A 21,979-nucleotide genomic window follows, 5' to 3' on the forward strand; every position below is an offset into this window, starting at 1 on the left:
TAGGTAAAAATAGCCAAGTGGGTAATACAACCGCTTTAAAAGGTATATGCACACCAGATGTACTGGAGTGCATTTGTGAGTGCATTCCCAATGCATGGCAACCAAAAAAATTATGGTCTCTTATGAGCACACTTCACACCAATGCACTGCATGTTGCTTGCATATGCCCAGTGCTGAAAAAAACACCCAATACGCAACCCATGTAAAATGCACACTAACGCATTACAAAAATGCAACAATGCACTGCAACGTTGCATGCTTTAGGTGCATTGTCATGTGAATGAGCCTTTAGGGGTTATATACAAAAGATGCCCTGGGTTGTGTTTGTGAGACCATTCCCAGCGTATGGCAACCAAAAATTCTCCATATGAATGCAGTTCACATCAGCGTGTTGTGTTGCATTTACCCAACGATAAAAAATTTTTTAAAAAAAATAAAGTACGGCATAAGCTACTTTTTTCCCAGTGGAGCATAACATTCAAATGTCTGCCAGTGCACACAAACACAACGTACTGCAAGGCAAAGAAAAGCAACACGTAAAATGCATGCATTACAAAAATCGCAAAAAAGCATGCGTTTTTGCAAATGCCAACGCAGTGCAAAATCACAAAAAGCATGCTTTTTTGTGAATAAGTCCTTTAGCGGTCTTCCACAGGAAGCAGAATATACAGAGCTATGGGAACGGTTAAATAAAAATCACACACAGACACACACACACACACACACACACACACACACAGGTTAAACTGGATGAACTGGTGTCATGTTTTTTTAAACCTTACAAACTATGTAAAACTACGCAAGAAAAAAAAAAATAAAAAAAAAAAGCAGATTTGTGTTTGTTCATACATTGATGATTTAAACTAATGTATAAAAGCTTTACTGTAAGAACGTAGCTAAAAAATGTGTAATGCAGCTTTTAAAGATGACAAACAAATGACTTCATACAATGGAGACCATAATTCATTTTGAACTCACCTTTGAAAGTTTTCCTCCACTGAAACTTGCAAATCTTTTCAAAGACAGAGTCAGGACATTAGATGTTCGATGAATTGTAAATTTCTTTGTTGCCGTAACTAACTGATTACACCTATAGAAGCAAGGAGGCAACACAAGTACAACACAAGGAAAAATGGTACATTAAAATTCACCTGTCCAGATAGAATTATTGGAGATGTGGTTAAAGATTTATTTTCAAAGTTTAATATGCCAAAACTGCAATCACTATCCTTCCTGCGCCAAGAGACTCACTAACAGCTGAAATGCTTTTACAGATCAGTGCTCTACCAACTAGAGTAGTAAATAAGGATACAAGCTATACAGCTTTATTTCAAACTGATGTCAGCAGCAGCAGCTTCCATATTTCTGTGCCGACAGGTTTCTTTTACACAGAAAGAAGTTAAAAGGTGTTCCCCAACTCCACCCTTCATATACCCCTTTGTATAAAAAGATTTGGAAGGGAATTTTTATTTTTTTTAAACAAAACAAAACAATCAAATTATATACATTTTCAAAGATGAGGTAGCAAAATTTTAAAGGGCCGACCTACATTCTGCATCCTCTTATCTGCCGATCCATGGCCAGCTTCCTTTCTGCTGATGAATGCCTTTCCCAGCTCCACATCCACCTTAATCAAAATTTTGTTTAACCACTTCAGCCGCGGAAAATTTGGCTGCTCAATGACCAGGCCATTTTTTGCAATTCGGCACAGCGTTGCTTTAACCACTTGCTTACTGGGCACTTAAACCCCCCTCAGTCCCAGACCAATTTTCAGCTTTCAGCGCTGATGCACTTTGAATGACAATTGCGCGGGCATACAACACTGTACCCAAATGAAATTTTTATCATTTTTTTCCCACAAATAGAGCTTTCTTTTGGTGGTATTTAGTTACAGCTCGGAGTTTTATTTTTTGCTAAACAAACAAAAAAAGATGCAAAAAAAAAAAAAATCATGTTTTAATAGTTTGTTATAAAATTTTGCAAACGGGTCATTTTTCTCCTTCATTGAAGTGCGCTGATTAGGCGGCACTGATAGGCTGCATTGGTGGGCACTGATGGGCTGCACTGGTGGGCACTGATGGGCATAGTTAAGGCGGCACTAATAGGCACAGATAAGGCGGCACCGATGGGCACAGATAAGGCGGCACTGATGGGCACAGATAAGATGGCACGGATGGGCACTGATAGGTACCACAGATAGGCACTGATAGGTACCACAGATAGATGGGACTGATGGGCACTGATAGGTGGCACTGATAGGTGGCTCTGATAGGTGGCACTGCTGGGCACTGATGGGCGGCACTGGGGTGCAGCACCTTTGAGGCAGATTGTGGGCACTGTGGGTGGCACTGACGGGGGGCACTGACTTTTATTCAGGATGGCACTGCGGGAGGCAGGTGGGCACTGGCAGGTGGCAGGTGGTTGCTTGTATTGCTGGCCGTGATCGGGACTGATGTCCCGATCACGGCCGCCGGTGATCGGCTTTTTTTTTCTCCTCGCACTGTCAGCGCGAGGAGGAATAATAGCCGATTACCGGCTCCGTTCCATCACATGATCAGCTGTCATTGGCTGACAGCTGATCACGTGATAAGGGGTCGGGATCGACCCCTTGCACAGATCGGTGATCAGGCGAGTCTCATGGACTCGCCGATCACAGAGCGCGCCGCGCGCGCCCCTCAGGGGGCGCGCAGGCCGCTCGTACACGGGACGACGTCAATAGACGTAGTCCCTGAAATGTAGGTCCGTGCTAATGCCGTCATTTGGCAATAGCGCGGATCCCAAGTGGTTAACTGACAATTGCGTGGTCGTGCAACGCTTTACCCAAACAAAAGTGATGTCCCTTTTCCCCAAAAATAGAGCTCTTTTGCTGGTATTTGATCACCTCTGCGGTTTTTACTTTTTGCGCTATAAACAAAAAAGCGACAATTTAGAAAAAAACACTTTTACTTTTTGATATAATATCCCAATTTTTTTTTCAAAAAAACAAATTTTTTCCTCAGTTTAGGCCGATATGTATTCTAAATATTTTTGGAAAAAAGAAAAATTGCAATAAGCGTATATTGATTGGTTTGCGCAAAAGCTATAGCGCCTACAAAATAGGATAGATTTATGGAATTTTTAGTATTTTTTTCTTACTAGTAATGGCGGTGATCATTGATTTTTATTAGGACTGTGATATTGCGGCGGACACATTGGACATTTTTGGGACCAGTGACAATTATACAGCAATTAGTGCTATAAAATGCACTGATTACTATGTGTCACTGGCAGTGAAGTGGTTAACACTAGGGGGCGATCAAGGGTTTAACTGTTCCCTCTGTGTGTTCTAACTGTGGGGGGTTTGGGACCGACTAGGAGAGATGACAGATCGGTGTTCATAATCAGTATGGACACACAATCTGTCTCTTCTCCCCTGCTGAAAGAACCAGGATGTGCGTTTACACACATCCTGGTGCTTGCTCTATCACAAGCGATCACGGGTGCTCGGCGGTCATCACATCCACCGGGCACTCGCATGGGCTCTGGTAGCGACCCAAGGGTGCGCACTCCCTAGTGACCAAAAGCGATGTAAGGTAATGTTTTGCCCAGGGAGCCAACCTGCCGCAGTAAAACTGTGGTGGCTGGTTCGGAAGCGATTATCACTCCTTGACCAAATTCTGTTGGATTGGAAAGCAATACTTACCAGTGAGCACATCACGAAGATGACAAAAAGCACCCAGTCTAAATTCATGAAACCCCTGGCTTCTTATATGACCTAAATACTCCAGCAGTGAACAAATTTCCAACCCTGTTCCTGTCTAACTAGGGGTTTTGGGTCTACTAAACACATCCTACTGTGCTTTCCGTAATATAAAATCAATTTAAAAAAAACTTCAGCAAAGAGCTTATCAACATTCTAACAAATTCAAATGCAGTGGTCCCACCAAAAAGCCAGATGTCAATTGGTTTAAATACATAAAGGCATCACCACTGTGGATATGTTACATTTCTGTCATAGGGCCCATTTATCAAGGTAAACACAAGAGGAGAGCAACATTAACCATCTGACATCCACGCTATGGCCGAATGACAGCCACAGCGCGGATGTGAATTTCCGGGAGACCATCATGACGGCCTCCCCTGTGCATGCTCCCTGCGTGCGCCTTGTAGGGCGCGCTGTGATCACCGAGTCACAGACTTGGGTGATCACCGATCTGAGTAAGGGGCCGGTCCCGGCCCCTCACCATGTGATCAGCTGTCAGCCAATGACAGCTGATCACATCAAAACAAAAGTTCAGTGTTTTTTTACATTCGGTATATTTACTTTTATTTATATATAAAAAAAAAAAAATTGGCAGAGGTGATCAAATACCACCAAAAGAAAGTTCTATTTGGGGGGGGGGGAAATTATCAAAACAAAAGTTCAGTGATCGTTTTTTTTTCTCCTCGGAGGAAAAAAAAAAGCCGATCGGCTCAGCTTAAAAGGGACATCGGTCTCGAAACGAATAGGCAATTATGCCTCATGAATTGAACCTGAAAGTGCCCACCACTGCCACCTATCAATGCCCATCACTGCCACCAATCAGTGCCCATCGCTGCCAAATGATCAGCGTACATCAATGACGGACAAAATTACCAGTTTTAAAATGTTATAAACAAAAAAAAAATTTTTTTTTTTTTTTACATTCGGTATATTTACTTTTATTTATAAAAAAAAAAAAAAAAAAATTGGCAGAGGTGATCAAATACCACCAAAAGAAAGTTCTATTTGGGGGGGAAAAAAAATGATGAATTCATTTGGGTACAGTGTTGTATGAGCGCGCAATTGTCATTCAATGTGCGACAACACTGAAAGCTAAAAATTGGTCTGGATAGGAGGGGGGTTTAAGTGCTCAGTAAGCAAGTGGTTAACCACTTCAGCCCCGGACCATTTTGCTGGTCAAAGACCAGACCACTTTTTGCAATTCGGCACTGCGTCTCTTTAACTGACAATTGCGCGGTCATGCGACGTGGCTCCCAAACAAAATTGACGTCCTTTTTTTTCCCCACAAATAGAGCTTTTGGTGGTATTTGATCACCCCTGCGGTTTTTATTTTTTGCGCTATAAACAAAAATAGAGCAACAATTTTGAAAAAAATTCATTTTTTACTTTTTGTTATAATAAATATCCACCAAAAATATATAAAAAAAAACAATTTTTTTCCCTCAGTTTAGGCCAATACGTATTCTTCTACATATTTTTGGTAAAAAAACAAAAACAAACACGCAATAAGCGATTATTGATTGGTTTGCGCAAAAGTTATAGCGTTTACAAAATAGGGGATAGTTTTATGGCATTTTTATTTTATTTTTTACTAGTAATGGCGGCGATCAGCAATTTTTATTGTGACTGCGACATCATGGCGGACACATCGGACATTTTTGGGACCATTGTCATTTATACAGCAATCACTGCTATATAAAAGCAGTGATTCCAGTGTAAATGACACTGGCAGTTAAGGGGTTAACCAGTGGGTGGCAGTGTAGGGGTTAAGTGTTCCTAGGGGTGTGTTACTGTTGGGAGCTGGGCTTTCATTTAGTGAACACTGATCTCTGCTCCAATCACATGGAGCAGAGATCAGCATCACTAGTTGCTAGGCAGAAAGGTGAGATGCTGTTTACAACGGCTTCTCTCTGTTCAGCCGCCCCGTGAGACGATCGCGTCCGTGGGACCCGCGACCGGACTCACGGGGGTCCCAACCGGCGCGCTCGCGATGGCAGGGCGGCATTAGAGATTTGACATACCTGTACGCCAATATGCCTGCCAGTGCCATTCTGCCGACGTACATTGGCGTGCGCTGGTTGGGAACCGGTTAAAGTGGATAGTAACACAAACATCACTGATAAGGGACATACGAGGTGTGCCAAAAAAGTTTGGTGAATGGTCCGATAGCTCAAGTGCACACATGGCTTTCTAGAGACACTTTGAGATGTGCCACCTAGCATGCAATACACGTGACTGTCGGGGTAAACCCACCGCAGGTAGTCTGTGTGAGAACTAGGGTCACAGTGTAATTGAGCAACAAGTGAACATCAAGATCTACTACAAATTGGGAAAAACAGCGATGGGGATGCATGAAATGTAGGTGCAAGTCTAAGGTATGGAGGCTATAAGAAGAAAGTGTGTTAACGACTGCTTCAAATGCTTTTGCGATGGGAAGAAAATAACTGAGGATGAGCTACGTTTGGGTGAGCTGTTGACAAGCAGAACCCAGGCCACGATCGAGCTAGTGATGATGGTATGAGATTAGAGACTGACTCTAAGCAAGGACGTGGTGTGCACCATCGCCAGCAGAGATATGGGTAAGCAGAAGATCTGTTGCCCGTTTGTGTCGTACAAGCTGACATACGAACAGAAAACAAAAACAAATAGAAACCTCTGGAGATTTCATTGCCATGTATGATCAGGATCCATCACCAGAGGATGAGACCTATGCCCCAATTCTTGGCTCAGTGCGGCATACATGTACTCGATTACCCACCGTACACCCCTGATCTGGCACCTGAGAACTTGTTTGCCCTTCTGAAGAGCACTGTGAAAGGAGCACATTTTGTGGACGTGACGGCAATCCAAAAATGTGCAATAGTGTTTCTGTGCTCTAAAGAGGCCTTTGCCAACAGTTTCCAGAGGCTTTATGAACGTTGTCAAAAGTGTGTTGTGAAGGATGGCAATTTTTTTTGAAGGCCATGAAAAAACCCAATTTGTATCTTCTGTTTTGTTTGTTTTCCGATACCATTAACTGAACATTTTTAGACACACCTAATATAGACTACAATACAGCTTTCATAAGAGCGCTTCAGAAAAAGGTTTACTGTCATTTTTAGAATGCAGAGGAGTGAATATATTTAAAAGCTTACTTGCTGCATTTGTATGCATTGTCCCCTTCAAGTTGTTCGGCTTTTACAAACTCTTCCAGAGCTTGGTTTATACTATGTGAAGACTGAAACATATTCAAACATTATTAGGGGGCATAAGAACAGTATTAAACTTGTAACATGGTCTAAACCAGGGCTATGCAAGTAGCAGACCTCCAGCTGTTGCAAAACTACAAGTCTCATCATGCCCCTGCCTCTGGGTGTCATGCTTGTGGCTGTCAGAGTCCTGCTATGACTCATGGGACTTGTAGTTCTACAACAGCTGGAGGTCCGTTAATTGCATATCCCTAGTCTATAATATAGAATTACAGTTCTTAGGAAGCACAGCACAAGCCATCTTTGCATATTACAGGAAAACAAACCTGGTAAAAATTTTGAAATCACATAAAAAAATATTACTTCAAAGTGAACACTGCAATAACAGTTCAAAATATGTGCTCACCAGTGGAAATACTGGGTGACACACACAAAGCAAATATTTCATAATGGGGAACTCCTGAGATTCGCTGATTTGCAGACAAAGTTTAATTTACCACCTTTATGTATTTTACAGTTGCATCGTGCAGTTAAAGTATAGAGTAACTCCTTGGAATGGCATTTGTCCCCAACTCCAGTATTCAGTCTCATTAGGGATGCAGACTCGTTGAAAGGCTTTATTTCACAGTGTTACGCCATGCTTTTACAGTCCTATTTGAGGTAGAATCTCCTGAGAGTGATGGAACTCTGGGAATGAGACGTAGGCCAATTGGAGGGTGAGCAATGGGAGGAGGCTTTTCAGGCTGTGGTTACGTGCTCACTGAATGGAATGCAAAGGCTGACTCAATTGTATATCTTGTTAAGGGTATATTTCACTCCCCAAATACTGCATCTGATGGGCTTTCAAACAGAAGTGACATGTACAAGGTGTAAGTGGCACTACGGAGACCTAATTTACCTTTCATGGACGTGTCCAAAAGTGCACTCTTATTGGGAAGGGGTGGTGCAAAAAAAAAAAAAAAAATCAACTCCGTGTTTCAGGTGTCCAGCTGATCGTGGTACATTGGAAGTCGGAGGACCCCCCTACGGTGGGAGACTGGATTAAAAACCTAAGCAAATCGCTAAGAATGGAAAAGATCATTTATCAACAGAGGCAGTATGCTTAAATATGAGACACTATGGGTGCCGTGGTTGGATGTGCCGGGGCTAGCCCTGGTGGATCCGATCATGGACCGGTTACTTGGGATAAATGCTGGTTATAATTATGCTTGGGCAAATAGAAAACTGTAGGTTACTGGTGGGGGAAGTGGTCTTGGCCCTTAGATCTGTGCAGACAATTTTAGAAAATGTTGACGTTATGTTGTTGAGATTACCGTGATATAGGAATGGACCTCTGAAGCTGGTGTACATCTTATGCGTTTTACACGGACATTTAGTGCTAGCAATGCAAGATACTAAATCTTCAATAAAAAAAGCTTTGTTGTATTAAGAAATAAATAGGATTTTTGTACTCACCGTAAAATCCTTCTCTGTAAATTCACCGACCGACACAGCTCTTCTCAGCCATTGGGTTATTATGCCCTATTATTAGGAGATACTAGGCATTAGTTGTAAAAACATTCAGAACTCTTAGTTACGCCCAGGGAGCGGTCCCTTGGGCAACAACCCTCTAGCCTGCCATGCAGCCATCAGTACGTCAACAAGCAGTATAACGTAAAGATAAAAAGGAGGGGCGGGTGCTGTGTCGGTTGGTGAATTAGAGAAAAGGATTTTACGGCGAGTACAAAAATCCTATTTTCTCTTATATTCACCGACCGACACAGCTACTCTCTTAGCCATTGGGACGTCCCCAAGCAGTGCCAAAACGAAGGGTGGGAAAATAGCGTAGAAACTTCATCCACCATGGCAAGTGGGAACAAAAAAAAACACATTCCAATTGCCCTTGTGGAGTGGGCCGTGACCGGAAAGGGGGGCACCTGCCCCATCAAGGCGTAGGCTTGCACTACAATCAGTCTGATCCACCTGGAAATGGTGGCAGACGAGACCACCATGCCTTTCTTTGGACCAGCCACCGAAACAAACAATGAGTCCGACTTCTGAAAGGGAGCAGTGGCAGACAAATACACCTTTAGAGCCCGAACCACGTCCAGAGCGTGAAGGTCCACCTCCTTAGGGTGTTTCAGCTTAGGACACAGATATGGCAACACAATGTCCTCATTGATATGAAAAGCCAAGACCACTTTCGGCAGAAAAGATTGTTGCGGACGCAACACCACCTTATCCTTGTTGATAACCAGATAAGGCAATTTGCAGGACAAAGCCACCAATTCCGAAACCCTCCTGGCCGATGTGATGGCCACTAGAAAGACCACTGAAGAGCACCCCCTGAACAAAGGTACTCACTAATGAGTGAGACGCCGGGGGGGGGGGGGGGGGTCACAAAAAAATAAAAATAAGACAGCCAGGGCTGAAATTTGCGCCCCTTAACGCCTTTTCTGGTCTACTTCTTGCTGAAGAAACAGCAGGATCCCGGATATAGAAAAGGAGCGCGGATGCCAGCCTTTCTCCTCACACATGGAGATGTAAGCCTTCCAGGTACGATGCTATATCTTCTGAGAAAATTTCCGCGCCCTCAAAATAGTTGGGATCACAGAGTCCGATAGACCCCGGGTTCCTCAACACCTGGCTCTCGATAGCCATGCTGTTAAAGCCAGCGATGGTAAAGCAGGATGGAGAATCGGACCTTGAGACAGAAGGCCCCTTCGCAACAGCAGTCGCCATGGGGCGTCCACCACCAGGCACACTAGGTCTGCGTACCAAGGACGCTAAGGCCAATCTGGGGCAATCAGTATTACTGGGATCCCCTCGACTTCCACTCTGTGCTAACAGTTTTAGTGGAGGAAAGGCGTAGATTGGCTGGTACTGATCCCACGGAGCCACCAGCGCGTCTGACATGTCTGCCCATGGATCTCTTGGCCTGGACACGAATCTCGGCACCTTCCGATTGAGACGGGAGACCATAAGATCCACGTCTGGTATGCCCCACCTCAGGCACAGTAACCTGAATACCTCCGGATGCAACGCCCATTCTCCTGGGTCCAGCATCTGGCAACTCAGATAGTCCGCCTGCCAGTTCTCCACTCCCGGGATGCAAATGGCCGACCGGGCCAGTACGTGTCGCTTTGCCCACCAAAGTATGTGAGTGACCTCCCGTGTGGCGGCTGAGTTTCTTGTTCCTCCTTGGTGATTGACGTATGCCACAGCCATGGCGTTGTCTGACTGGATCCTGATCGGATGCCCCTGTAGTCTCATTGACCATGTGGAGAGGCACAGCCTGATCGCTTTTAGCTTGAGCAGATTGATTGGCAACTTGGATTCCTCCGCCGACTAGAGGCCCTGAGCCGTCTGAACCCCCATCATTCCACCCCAGCCGGATAGGCTGGCATCCATTGTGATCACTGTCCACTTCAGAGGTAGGAACGATTTTCCGGACTGAATCACCGGGGACCTCAGCCACCAGATCAGTGAATCTCTGACTGACCGGCTCACCTGGATCTGTCGATCCAAGGACAACTAAGATTTGTCCCATTTTGTCAAAATCTCCTTCTGCAGGACTCTGGTGTGGAACTAGGCATATGGTACTGCCTCGAAGGAGGCTACCATGAGCCCATGTACTTGCATGCAGAAGCGGAGCCACGACCACTTGCGGTTCATCAGCAGTTTTACCGTGGATCTGAGAGAGTCTGCAGTTTGTCTGAAGGGAGAAACGCTCTCGCTCCCCTGGAGTCCAGCAGCAAGCCCAAGTACTCCAGACGCTGGGTCGGTACAATCACCGGACTTCTTTAGGTTCAACAGCCACACAAATTCTTGCAGGGTCTGCATGGTGAGCTCCACATCCTCCTCTAATTCTGAGGCAGAAGATGCCCTCAGGAGGAGATTGTCTAGGTATCACACGAACGTGATCCCATGTTGCCGCTGCAATGCCAAAACTGGAGCCAATACCTTGGTAAAGACTCGAGGGGCTGATGCTAGACCAAAAGGGAGAGCCACAAACTGGTAGTGGGCTTCCCTGACTGCATATGGGTATGTCCAGGGTACGCATACTGGGTGTCTAAAGATGCAAGGTAGTCCCCTTGATGGAGTGCAGGGACTACTGAGCGAACTGATTCCCTCCCTCTGCACTTTCACCAAATGATTGAGGGCTTTTAGGGCCAAGATTGGACATACCCCTTCCTTCTTGGGAACTACAAAAAATTTGAGTAGAATCCCTGGAAACGTTCCGATTCCGAAAGCGGTACAACCACCCCACGGACTCAGCAGGTCCCTTATTGCCGCCGAGAGGGCAGAGGGGAAGAATAATTTTCTCTCTTGGACGCCAAACAATCTTGTAGCCGGAGGAAATCAGATCGCAGACCCATTGGTGGGATAGTCAAGAGGACAACCGGGCTGCAAACTCCCAAAGGCGACCCCCCACCTGAGACATGGGTGGGGGCAAACCTTCACGCGGTAGCACTTGTTCGCATGCTTGCAGTTCCAGGGACGTTTTTGTCTTTCCATGGTCGTCCTGTCGGACGAAAAAGCCGTTTGTGAGCGGAAAAAGAGGGCCCTTGCCTACGGCGTGGCTCCTTAGCCTTCCTGGCCTGTGGGAGTAGGGTACTCTTACCACCAGTGGCATTTTTAATAATGTCATCCAAAGAGGCTCCAAAGAGCCAGTTGCCAAGGAAGGGGAGATCCGTCAGGGCTTTTTTGGATGCCTGGTCAGCAGACCAACATTTTAACCAAATCAGGTGCCTCAGCACCACTGACACTGAAGCCCTGGATAACAGAGTAAGTATCTAGGGCCGCGTCACAAAAGTACTTAAGGCCTTGCACTAGTTGGTCTGCTAGTTCCACGCAGACAGGAGAAGCCTGTTGCTCTCCCAATTCGCTGTGCAGTTTTGCCCACTCAGCGTCTGCGACACAAGTGTGGACGCCAGTACTAGTCGCACGGCGGACCCAGCAACCATAAATAAGGAACGAGCCACTGCCTCCCTGTCCGTGGGATCCTTAAATGCAGGAGTCACCTCTACCGGGATCGTAGTTACTTTATTTAACCTGGATACTGGGGGGTCCATGACCGGAGGAGCCGACCACTTCTTGAGAAGGCTTTCCTCAAAAGGGTAATGCACCGCCATGGATTTGGGGGCCGAAAAGGTCCGTTTCAGGCAACCCCATTCCTTGTAAATTAACTTGTCAAAATAAGTCAGATACGGGAACACGGGTGAATGTGCTGGCTTGCGGTCCCCTTTGGGTCCCGCAAGAGGGATCTGCTGGCTCCTGAATCTTCAGGGTATTATGCACAGCTGTGATAAGTGCTCCACAGTACCCGAGTCTGCGTCAGAGCTCTCCCCAGAGAACGGGGGGGGGGAGGAGGGGAGGGGCAGGCCGCTTTTTTGCACCCTTTTTCCCCATGTTCCGCCTCCATCTTGGCAACGAACAAATTGAGGACCGCCATCAGGATGTCCATAGGCACTGCGCAGTTGGCAGGCAACCCGGTTGCAATTGCCTGGATTTCAGGGGAAGAAACACCAGTTTCTGAGGCCATGCTGACCTTTACCCTGTCTGCCACCTGAAGGGGACTTAGGAGAGTGACAGCCCCACCCTCCTTACTGCCGCTGGCTGAGGGGCTCTTTCTTGCTGGACTCACCACCCTGAGGAGTTCTGCGCTATTCAGCAGGTAGTGCCTGTAATCCCTGTTAGCTCCCAGGTGCAGAGTAAACACTGCTGTGTCGGTGGAAGCTTTCAGGCTACAAAAAGATGGCCGCTTGTGTTCTGAATAGGAAATCACCAGGAAAATGGCTGCTGAAGCCCAGGAGAGCATGCTCTTGCCCACACCTAAAATGGCCACCGAAAACAGCTCCATGAGGTACAGGGAGAAATCAATGGCGGTGAGCACACCTCTGTGCAGGACATCAGCATGTCCTCACAGACACCTTCCAGGGGCATGAAAAACAGGACCCAGGACACAGCTAGCCAGTGCAACCTCCCCCCACCCCCCCCCCCCCCCCCGGAGAGCCCCTGCATAGCGTACACACAAACACACACACGCAGCATCCCCCACGGGGGGGAATAGGGACAGGGAGATGAGGGACCCCTGAATCGACCTAGGGAATGCCCAGCTGCTCAGCCCCGCCGAGGCAGGGAGAGCTGTACTTACCAGTCCTGAAGAGCTGGGAGATATTCCATCACAGACCCACTCACTGATCAGTACAGGGTGGCTGCTGGCCCAGCATACTGTGACGCAGACATCAGTAGCCCGTTCATATGTATGCCCCGGAGCATAAAAGCTCACCGACCACCTCTGGAGCTGAGGTTTCGTCATTGCCTGCCTAGCGCGTAGCTGTGGCCTGCACACGCTCGATGGCCGGACTGGGGAGACTACAAGGATAAGAGTATCCAGCCTATCACCCAGCCGGCTGTTGATAGATCACAGGATCAATCATCTTGCGCTAAAGTAACGCTTCTGCAGAAAAAAAAAAAAAGCACGGACCGATGGGCCCACAGGGTTCCTAGGTCCTTCTTCTTCACTAGGCAAAATAAAACCGATGGCTGCATGGCAGGCTAGAGGGTTGTTGCACAAGGGGTGGAACTAAGAGTTCTGAGTGTTGTATTACAACGAATGCCTAGTATCTCCTAGTAATAGGGCATAACAACCCAATGGCTAAGAGAGGAGCTGTGTAGGTCGGTGAATATAAGAGGAAAAAAAAAAAGTTTGCTCACCGATATTAAACTTTACTTTCCCCACAATATAGAGCATTCTATATCTGCAGAACTGTATATAATGTATATGAAATATACATGTCAGTGAAAACACAGGATTGTAAAGGGAGTAGAAGCCAGTCAACTAGAAATTATAAAATATTCTCAAAATATAAAATCTAAAGTAAATATAGTCAAGGCAATCTTACTTTAATTAGTACTGCCTACCAAACAAACATGATACAAAAGAGAGTAGATAGTTTGCTGACCTTTGAAATGTAGCTTTGCAAACATTAACAGTATACTTAATGCTAGTTGTAAATCACAAATTCTGTCTTGAAGGGATGCATTTTTACTAAAACATTTTAATTGGAAATTTTTTGCCTCACATAAAAGTGGCCATGGTTTTCCTCTTTTGCCTAGAGTGGCTAGACGTTAGAATCTGCCTAAGGTTTTTTTTGCCTGTGTTCACTTTGGTGAGACTTCCTATAACATCCTCCTGAGAGGTGTCCTGAGCAGAAGTGAAGACAAAGATCTACAATGGGCATCAGACACAAAAAAAATAATAATAAAAAAAAACCTTCTCCAAACTATTCATAATCTAAAATATAATCTGAAATTTGGCTTAAGTGCATAAAAAAAAAAAAAATATGATATAACATGACAACCAATAGTGAAAAATACTCTAACCAGTGCTCAATGACATACCTTTATCTCCAGTGCAATGTCAAGGCAATCTTCATATGTATCGGACACCGATTTGCACTTCAGACATTTTACTGCAACAGAACAGTGGCAAATGAGAATTAAACTGCAATTTTATATATAAATTGATTTAAAATTTGACGCCTTCCTCAGTTTTTTTTTCTTTTAAAGCGGAGGTCCACCCTAAAATGGACCTTCCGCTCATCGGAATCCTCCCCCCCTCCGGCGCCACAATTGGCACCTTTCAGGGGGGAGGGGGGTGCAGTTACCTGGATAATCCAGGTAACTGCACCCACTTCTGGGATAGCTCTCTGCGGAAAGGGGCGTAGATTACGCCCCTTTCCACAAGTGCCCGCCCCCTTCCGCAAGTGCCCCGCTGCCTGCTGGGAAACACACAGATCCCAGAGGCAGCGGGGACCGTCCTTATTGCGCAGCGCTACTCGCGCATGCGCAGTAGGGAACCGGGAAATGAAGCCGAAAGGCTCCATTTCCTGATTCCCATACCCAAGATGGCGGCGGCAGCACCCGAGTACCGATCCAGAGATCGGCTTCGGGTGCCGACATCGCGGGCGCGCTGGACAGGTAAGTGTCACTATTTTAAAAGTCAGTAGCTGCAGTATTTGTAGCGGCTGGCTTTAAAAAAAAAAAAAAAAATGCGGAGTCCCGGCGGACTCCCGCTTTAAAAGCCTCCATTTAGATCTACAGATTTCATGGTCATGCGTGATCAGCTATGTCCTCATTTGAGGGCTTGAAAGGCATATGCCTTGAACATACAGTATCTCACAAAAGTGTGTCATGTGACTCGTTAGGGTCTCAGGTGGGAATGGGGAGCAGGTGTTAAATTTGGCGTTTTAGCTCTCACTCTCTCATACTGGTCACAAAGTTCAACATGTTCAACATGGCACCTCATTGCAAAGAAAACTGAGGATCTGAAAAAATAAAAATAAAATAAAGAATTGCTGCTCTACATAAAGATGGCCTAGGCCAGTGATGGCGAACCTTGGCACCCCAGATGTTTTGGAACTACATTTCCCATGATGCTCAGCTACACTGCAGAGTGCAGGAGCATCATGGGAAATGTAGTTCCAAAACATCTGGAGTGCCAAGGTTCACCATCACTGGCCTAGGCTATAAGAAGATTGCCAAGACCCTAAAACTAAGCTGCAGCATGGTTGCAAAAACCATAGAGCGGTTTAACAGGACAGGTTCCACTCAGAACAGGCCTTGCCATGGTCGACCTAAGAAGTTGAGCGGACGTGCCCAGCATCATATCCAGAGGTTGACTTTGGGAAATAAAGGTTTGAGTGCTGCCAGCATTGCTGCTAAGGTTGAAGGGGTGAAGTGTCAGCCTGTTAGTGCTCAGACCATATGTCGCACACTGCATCAAAATGGTCTGCATGGCTGTCTTCCCAGAAGGAAGCCTCTTCTAAAGATGATCCACAAGAAAGCCTGTAAAATGTTTGCTGAAGACAAGCAGACTAAGGACATGGATTACTGGAACCATGTCCTGTGGTCTGATGAGACCAAGAAAAACTTACTTGGTTCAGATGGTGTCAAGCGTGTGTGGCGGCAACGAGGTGAGGAGTACAAAGACACGTGCGTCTTGCCTACAGTCAAGCATGGTGGTGGGAGTGTCATGGTCTGGGGCTGCATGAGTGCTGCTGGTGATGTATCATATAGTGTCCCCCATCACATAGTGTCTGCCCTGTACTCAGTACGGGGGACAAGGAGAAGCCGAACATCTACGAAGATAAACGGCATCTGTGCACCGAGTCCAGGTTCAAGCCCCACCATCCAAATGGACAGAGTTAGAATAAAAAAATAGCCGAGTGAAGCGAGGCCGTGCCCGAAGTGTGGCGAGCGAGGCGAGCCCGCGAGGGGTTCCGTTACTATGAGCAACCGTATGTACACTTGGATGGTGGGGCTTCAACTCCGCTATTCTTCTGAGACTTTTGGAGTCCCCTTGTCCTCCGTACTTCGCAAGCGCTGCGCAGTACAGGCCGGACACTATTCGATAGGCGGACACTTTTTGTCAGAACACCGGCACTGGGGAGCTACAGTTCATTGAGGGAACCATTAATGATGTACTGACTTCTACTGTGACATACTGAAGCAAAGCATGATCCCCTCCCTTCGGAGACTGGTATTCCAACATTACGACCCCAAACACACCTCCAAGACAACCACTACCTTGCTAAAGAAGTTGAGGGTAAAGGAGATGGACTGGCCAAGCATGTCTGCAGACCTACACCCTATTGAGCAGCCTCAAATGGAAGGTAGAGGAGCGCAAGGTCTCTAACATCCACCAGCTCCGTGATGTCGTGGAGGAGTGGAAGAGGACTCCAGTGGCAACCTGTGAAGCTCTGGTAAACTCAATGCCAAGAGAGTTAAGGCAGTGCTGAAAAATAATGGTGGCCACACAAAATATTGACACTTTGGGACCAATTTGAACATTTTCACTTAAGGGGTGTACTCACTTTTGTTGCCAGCAGTTTAGACATTAATGGCTGAGTGTTGAGTTATTTTGTGGGTACAGCAAATTTACACTGTTATACAAGGTGTACACTTCGTAGCAAAGTGTCATTTCATCAGTGTTGTCACATGAAAAGATAATAAAATACTTACAAAAATGTGAGGGGTGTACACATTTTTGTGAGATACTGTAGCTAACTTGGGAAACCAATAAATCAGTGGATTTTGTGTCACTTTAATAAAAAATTAGGCAAACCCTTAATGTCATTATGTTGGGGGTGCGCACTACAGTAAATCTGGTCTCTGAGTTTTGTGAGTTTAAATACCTTCATTCAACATTCTCCTTAGTAGGGAAACAATGAGCTTAATATAACAGGCTGTTCTCCAATGCATTTACGCAATGTAAAAGCAGCCATAGTTTGTAGCTGACCATCAAATCAGACTATATAGGCTGAAATACTTGTCCACCTCCTGAAAATGCTAGTTGCTTCTGTATTTACCTAGAACAAGTGACGCCAGACTGAAATTAGAACACCTAAACTGTAAGCTTTATTTAGGCCAGTGACTCCAACTACATGGATCAACACACAAGAAAGTACATTTTTAAAAGAGAAGTTCACCTTTAACACGTTACTACTACGTTACTACTACTACGCAGCACCCACCTTTCCTCCCTGACTTACAAAACATAATTTCTTACCTCGAGATCGCAGACAACCACCAAATACTTGATGTATAAATGTAGTTGCTTGTGTACTTCTGCCATAGCTAAAAAAAATAAATAAAAAAAAAAAACATCACCACAAAATAAAAAAATAAAAAAACACGACTAAAGCTGGATGGATTAAAATTTGACTGGATCAGCTGAATTTCAATCCATGTGTGGCCACTGCAGTTAAAACAGATGTCAATCTACTGACTGACTTCTGCTCAACCGCCTTGCCAGACAAAGAAAATTGATCAGTGCTGCAGGCTATTATCTGTGTGTTCTGACAGCAGGCGGCTATCAATGTGGTCAGGGTACAATATCACAGTGGGGAGGATTCCCACATCCACCTCAAGAACCGGATTCAACTGCACTTATGTGGGGGGGGGGGGGGAGCAAATAAAACAAAATATTGCATATACAATTATGACACAATATGGTAATTGAATGGTATTAAAAATGACCCTTCCTTTTTAGTCTGCAGCACTGTAAATTGTCTGTAAAATGCAATTTGGCAACCTGAAGGTTTTCTGTACATAAATAGTGTACAGAAGGGCCCCAGAAATGTAATTTCCTGCTTGTGCAATTGACTTATTTTCCCAGAAGTCTGCCCTAAGATACAAGTCAGATTTTGAGCATCTCCTGCAACAAAAAAATGTTTTAATAGTCCCAAAGTGAAATCCTGTCTAGTAGGAAGCAGACCCTGCCACTATTCTAAGAGCCCTGCAGGTGCCGCAGTTATAAAATCACTTCCATACAGATTGACTTTGTACATGGACACTGAAACTATCTATTTAAAACAAAAAGGCAGGAATCTGCAATAAAGTTGGTTAAAATCCCTGCAATGTATATTGAACATCCAGAGGGTATGTTTTTATTTTTTCCACAAAACGGTTACTCTTTAAAAACTTGATTCAAAACATTAACTAAAATAAAGGGGCCCATTTATAATTTGAGACAAAATTCAGAATGGCACCCCCATGCATCTAAAAATGCAGTGATTATGCGGGTACCGCCGGAAATTGAAAAAAAAAAAAAAAAAAAAAAAAAAAAAAAACACCATGCGTTTACCCAGCTGGTGAAATCTTTGAATGGTGTAGGAATCTTCCTGCAGGAAACACAGGCACACCAGTCCAATTCAAATGAGTGGGCTGCCATGGCCCCGCAAATCCATGTGTATATGAACCAGGCATCACACCAGCTCTCAGGACTTGCACATTTTCCTAAATGAATCCAATTAGATAAATATGTGAATCTTCTGGTAAAGGGTGTAAAAACACTTAATACACCATTAAGTATCCTTGCAGGCTCTTAAATCACATTTTAGAACTTGCTTTTGGTATTGCAGTACTAGCAATATGTAAGAAAAATGATTGCAGACAGAACCAACCCAGACCGAGTAGGAAGGTAGGTCTTTGTTTCAACACTGCCTTGTCCTTGTGAAAAACATGAAAAATAATCAAAAATAACCCTTTCCTTCAGGACCCAGGATTCAACAGCCATGCCATTAAAGGGCAAGTCTACCTTCTGCACACAAAAAAAAAAAAAAAAAAGGACAAATTGCAGAAAGAAAAAAAAAAATGAATATTTTCCTGCAAACGAGCTGGCAATGCATTGTAAATGAGATTTGTACATGAAAGAGCCAGGCTTCTGTCAGGGGGGAATTCCTAGAGTCTCCTGTAAAAGACAGTATAAACAGACTCTTAATTCCTGTGTCCCTAAACATAGGAGAAAGTAGGCTACAGCCCCTATTGATCATTTTTGTAACAGTAATTAGAATTTATGTCAGGATCTATAGAATATGTGACTCTTCCTCATGCTGCTGAAACTGAAGTCTAAGTCAGCATAAACGGTCACGCTAGTTTCCCCTCATTTTCATATGGCCAGATACATTCCATTGATGGAGAAAAAATAAATAAAAAAATCTTTATTCAATACAACCCCACCACAGATTTGGGTTTTACCTTTTTAAATACCAGGCTATATCACTTTACTGTGCATTTATGTCTGTACCCCATTATGGTTAGCTTACCTGATGTAGCCATTGAGACAAGATTTTTGCATTTCATCTACAGTATAACGAAGAAATTCATGAGCGTCCTCTTGACTCCCCAAACGGAAATGTTTTGCAATACCTACAAATTACAAGCACAAAATCTTGCTTGGACATTGCTAAGACAGATCAACACCACTGTATCAACAATAGTGAAAAGCAGCTTATGACAGAGGCATACAAAGTTGCAATACAGTGTGTTTTATGGATAACAGAAATATAATTATATACTTACGTCTTAAGTCATTAATAACACCCGTTGGCTTGATGACATTGCCCGTGTTAGACAAAGCCTGAACGATGTGAGACTGCATAACACACATCATACAGAAATCTTGCTCCCGACCTAAAAGTAAATGTATTAAAATGCCATTAAGAACAATTAGAATAATTGCACATTATTGAAAAAAAAATATTAAGAGGTAAAAAGCAGAACCATTTACCTGTGATCAATTAAAAAGTTATAAAGTCACAATTTTATACTGAAGTTTGTCCCATCTGTCACAATATCAAATGACATTAAGGTTCTGCTACGAAGCAAATTTAAAATTTTCAAATGATTAGTACATGGAACAGCCAAAAAGCTTTATTTTCATTTTTGGATAACCGTGTATTAGAACCTGCCTACTTTAAAATTATTCCAGACTATTCGTTTTTTTCCCCCCACTTTCTACCCCTTCAGTTCCTGGCTGGTAAACACAGACAGCAGGAAATGAATCCTCTCTAGCGTAGCAGTAAAAACTGACATGAATTTTAACCGTGCCCCACTGTTCAAACTTAGGGAAAAAAAGTTCTGTATAGACAGAATACTTTTTTTGCATAAAAGTTTAAAAAATAAATAAGTAACCACACACGAAGAAATGTGTTTAATATATATTTAATTTTTATCAATTTACAAAATGCAAAGTGAGCAAAAAGGAGAAAAAAATCTAAAATCAAAATTTAGTACAATTACCCTTTGGCTTAAAACCAGAACCAGTTCCTACACTTGCACACGTACACAATTTTGTAGGATTAGAGTCAGATATATGATTCAACAATTATATCAAGCAGGCGTCAATTTCATATGCAAGTTGAAACAGTCATTAAATGAAACAGCTGTGTAGAAAGCTTAAAGGCCAAGTTCACCCCCCTTTTTTTCCTCTAAATTCCAGCTCCCTTATGTACCAATATAGCATTAAATGTACTTATTCTGCAAAAAGAAAACTGCTTTCCATTAATTCTACACAGGCTTACTTCACCGACTCCATAGCTGTGCAACCCCTTCATGCCGACCGTACGCAGCTTGAAGGGGTTGTACTGTGCTGATGCCTGCAGCTGCACGCATCACACTGGTACGGTCTCTTTTCCCCTAGTAGCACAGAAGCGACGTCATGACATCACTACCAGTTTACAAATGACTTAAATGGCACCAAATTTAAAAAAATTTCAGTATTCAAAAAAAAAAGCCAAACTTAGCGTTTTGAATACTTTTAAATGCAAAGAAGAGATTTGGGGTCTTCTAGATACCAGATCCCTTCATAAAGAGTAACTGTCACTGCCTATTACTGTCACAAGGGATGTTTACAGTCCTGAAAGCAATAAAAGTGATCAGAAATTATTTTTTCAAAGGGACAGTGTAAAAAAAAAATGTTTTAAAGTGCCCGATCCCTCCGTGCTTGCACGCAGAAGCGAACGCATACGCAAGTCGTGACTGCAAATGTAAACAGTGTTCAAACCATATGTGAGGTATCATCGCAATCGTTCAACTGACTGAGCAATAATTCTAGCACAAGACCTTCTCTAACACTAAACTGGTAACCTGTAGAAATTGTTAAAGTGTCGCCTATGGAGCTTTTTAATTACCGTAGTTTGTAGCCATTTCACAATAGTGCGCAATAAACCATGACATGTTAAGTGTCCATTTACTCAGCGTAACATCTTTCATATTGAAACAAAAACAATTGGGCTACCTTTATGGTTGGCCCAATGTATTTTTTTTCCCCAAAAAATTGCATTGAAGGAGCGTTGCGCAAATACAGTGCAACATAAAATATTGCCATTTTATTCTCTAGACTTTTTTTTAGAAGAAATAGTTTGGGGGATCCAAGTAATTTTCTAGCAAAGAATACGTATTTTAACTTGTAAGCAACAAATGTCAGAAAAAGGCTTAGGCCGAAAGGGGTTAAAAACCCTGCTCAATTACTTCTGCCTTACTTCCTGGTCACACTTTAGGTCATGACACAGGAAGGAGTTGTCAGCTCCTTTTTGTTTCATGACCTAAAGTCTGACCAGAAATTAAGGCAGAAGTAATCAAGCAGTATGTTTTAAACAGCTAAAAGTGAGGCTGCATTCACACTTGAGCGTATCGTTTTCAGACAAAAAGTCGCACGTTTTCACTGCGATTTTTACTACAACTTTGTACATGTCAAATGGTCACCAATGTAATAAGAAAA

At 44.0% G+C, this 21,979-nt stretch overlaps 1 protein-coding gene across 7 annotated transcripts in view; it reads right to left on the reverse strand.

Annotated features, from left to right (window-relative positions):
- Nucleotides 1-21,979, reverse strand: part of USP42 (ubiquitin specific peptidase 42) — a 128,112-nt gene that overhangs the window by 47,128 nt on the left and 59,005 nt on the right. For 6 of the 7 annotated variants that reach the window (XM_077449021.1, XM_077449024.1, XM_077449022.1 and 3 more), the window contains 7 exons: nt 19,780-19,890; nt 19,524-19,626; nt 17,486-17,553; nt 14,317-14,387; nt 8,386-8,451; nt 6,877-6,959; nt 979-1,090 (listed from right to left, as the gene is read on the reverse strand). In XM_077449021.1, coding sequence (XP_077305147.1) covers nt 979-1,090; nt 6,877-6,959; nt 8,386-8,451; nt 14,317-14,387; nt 17,486-17,553; nt 19,524-19,626; nt 19,780-19,890 — 614 coding nt within the window. The remainder of the gene's footprint in view (nt 1-978; nt 1,091-6,876; nt 6,960-8,385; nt 8,452-14,316; nt 14,388-17,485; nt 17,554-19,523; nt 19,627-19,779; nt 19,891-21,979) is intronic. The other variant, XM_077449025.1, reaches the window with a different exon arrangement.

The sequence above is a fragment of the Lithobates pipiens genome, unplaced genomic scaffold (assembly GCF_037356315.1).
Source record: "Lithobates pipiens isolate NorthernLeopardFrog02 unplaced genomic scaffold, aLitPip1_a1.2 Scaffold_22, whole genome shotgun sequence".
NCBI classification, from domain to species: Eukaryota; Metazoa; Chordata; class Amphibia; order Anura; family Ranidae; genus Lithobates; species Lithobates pipiens.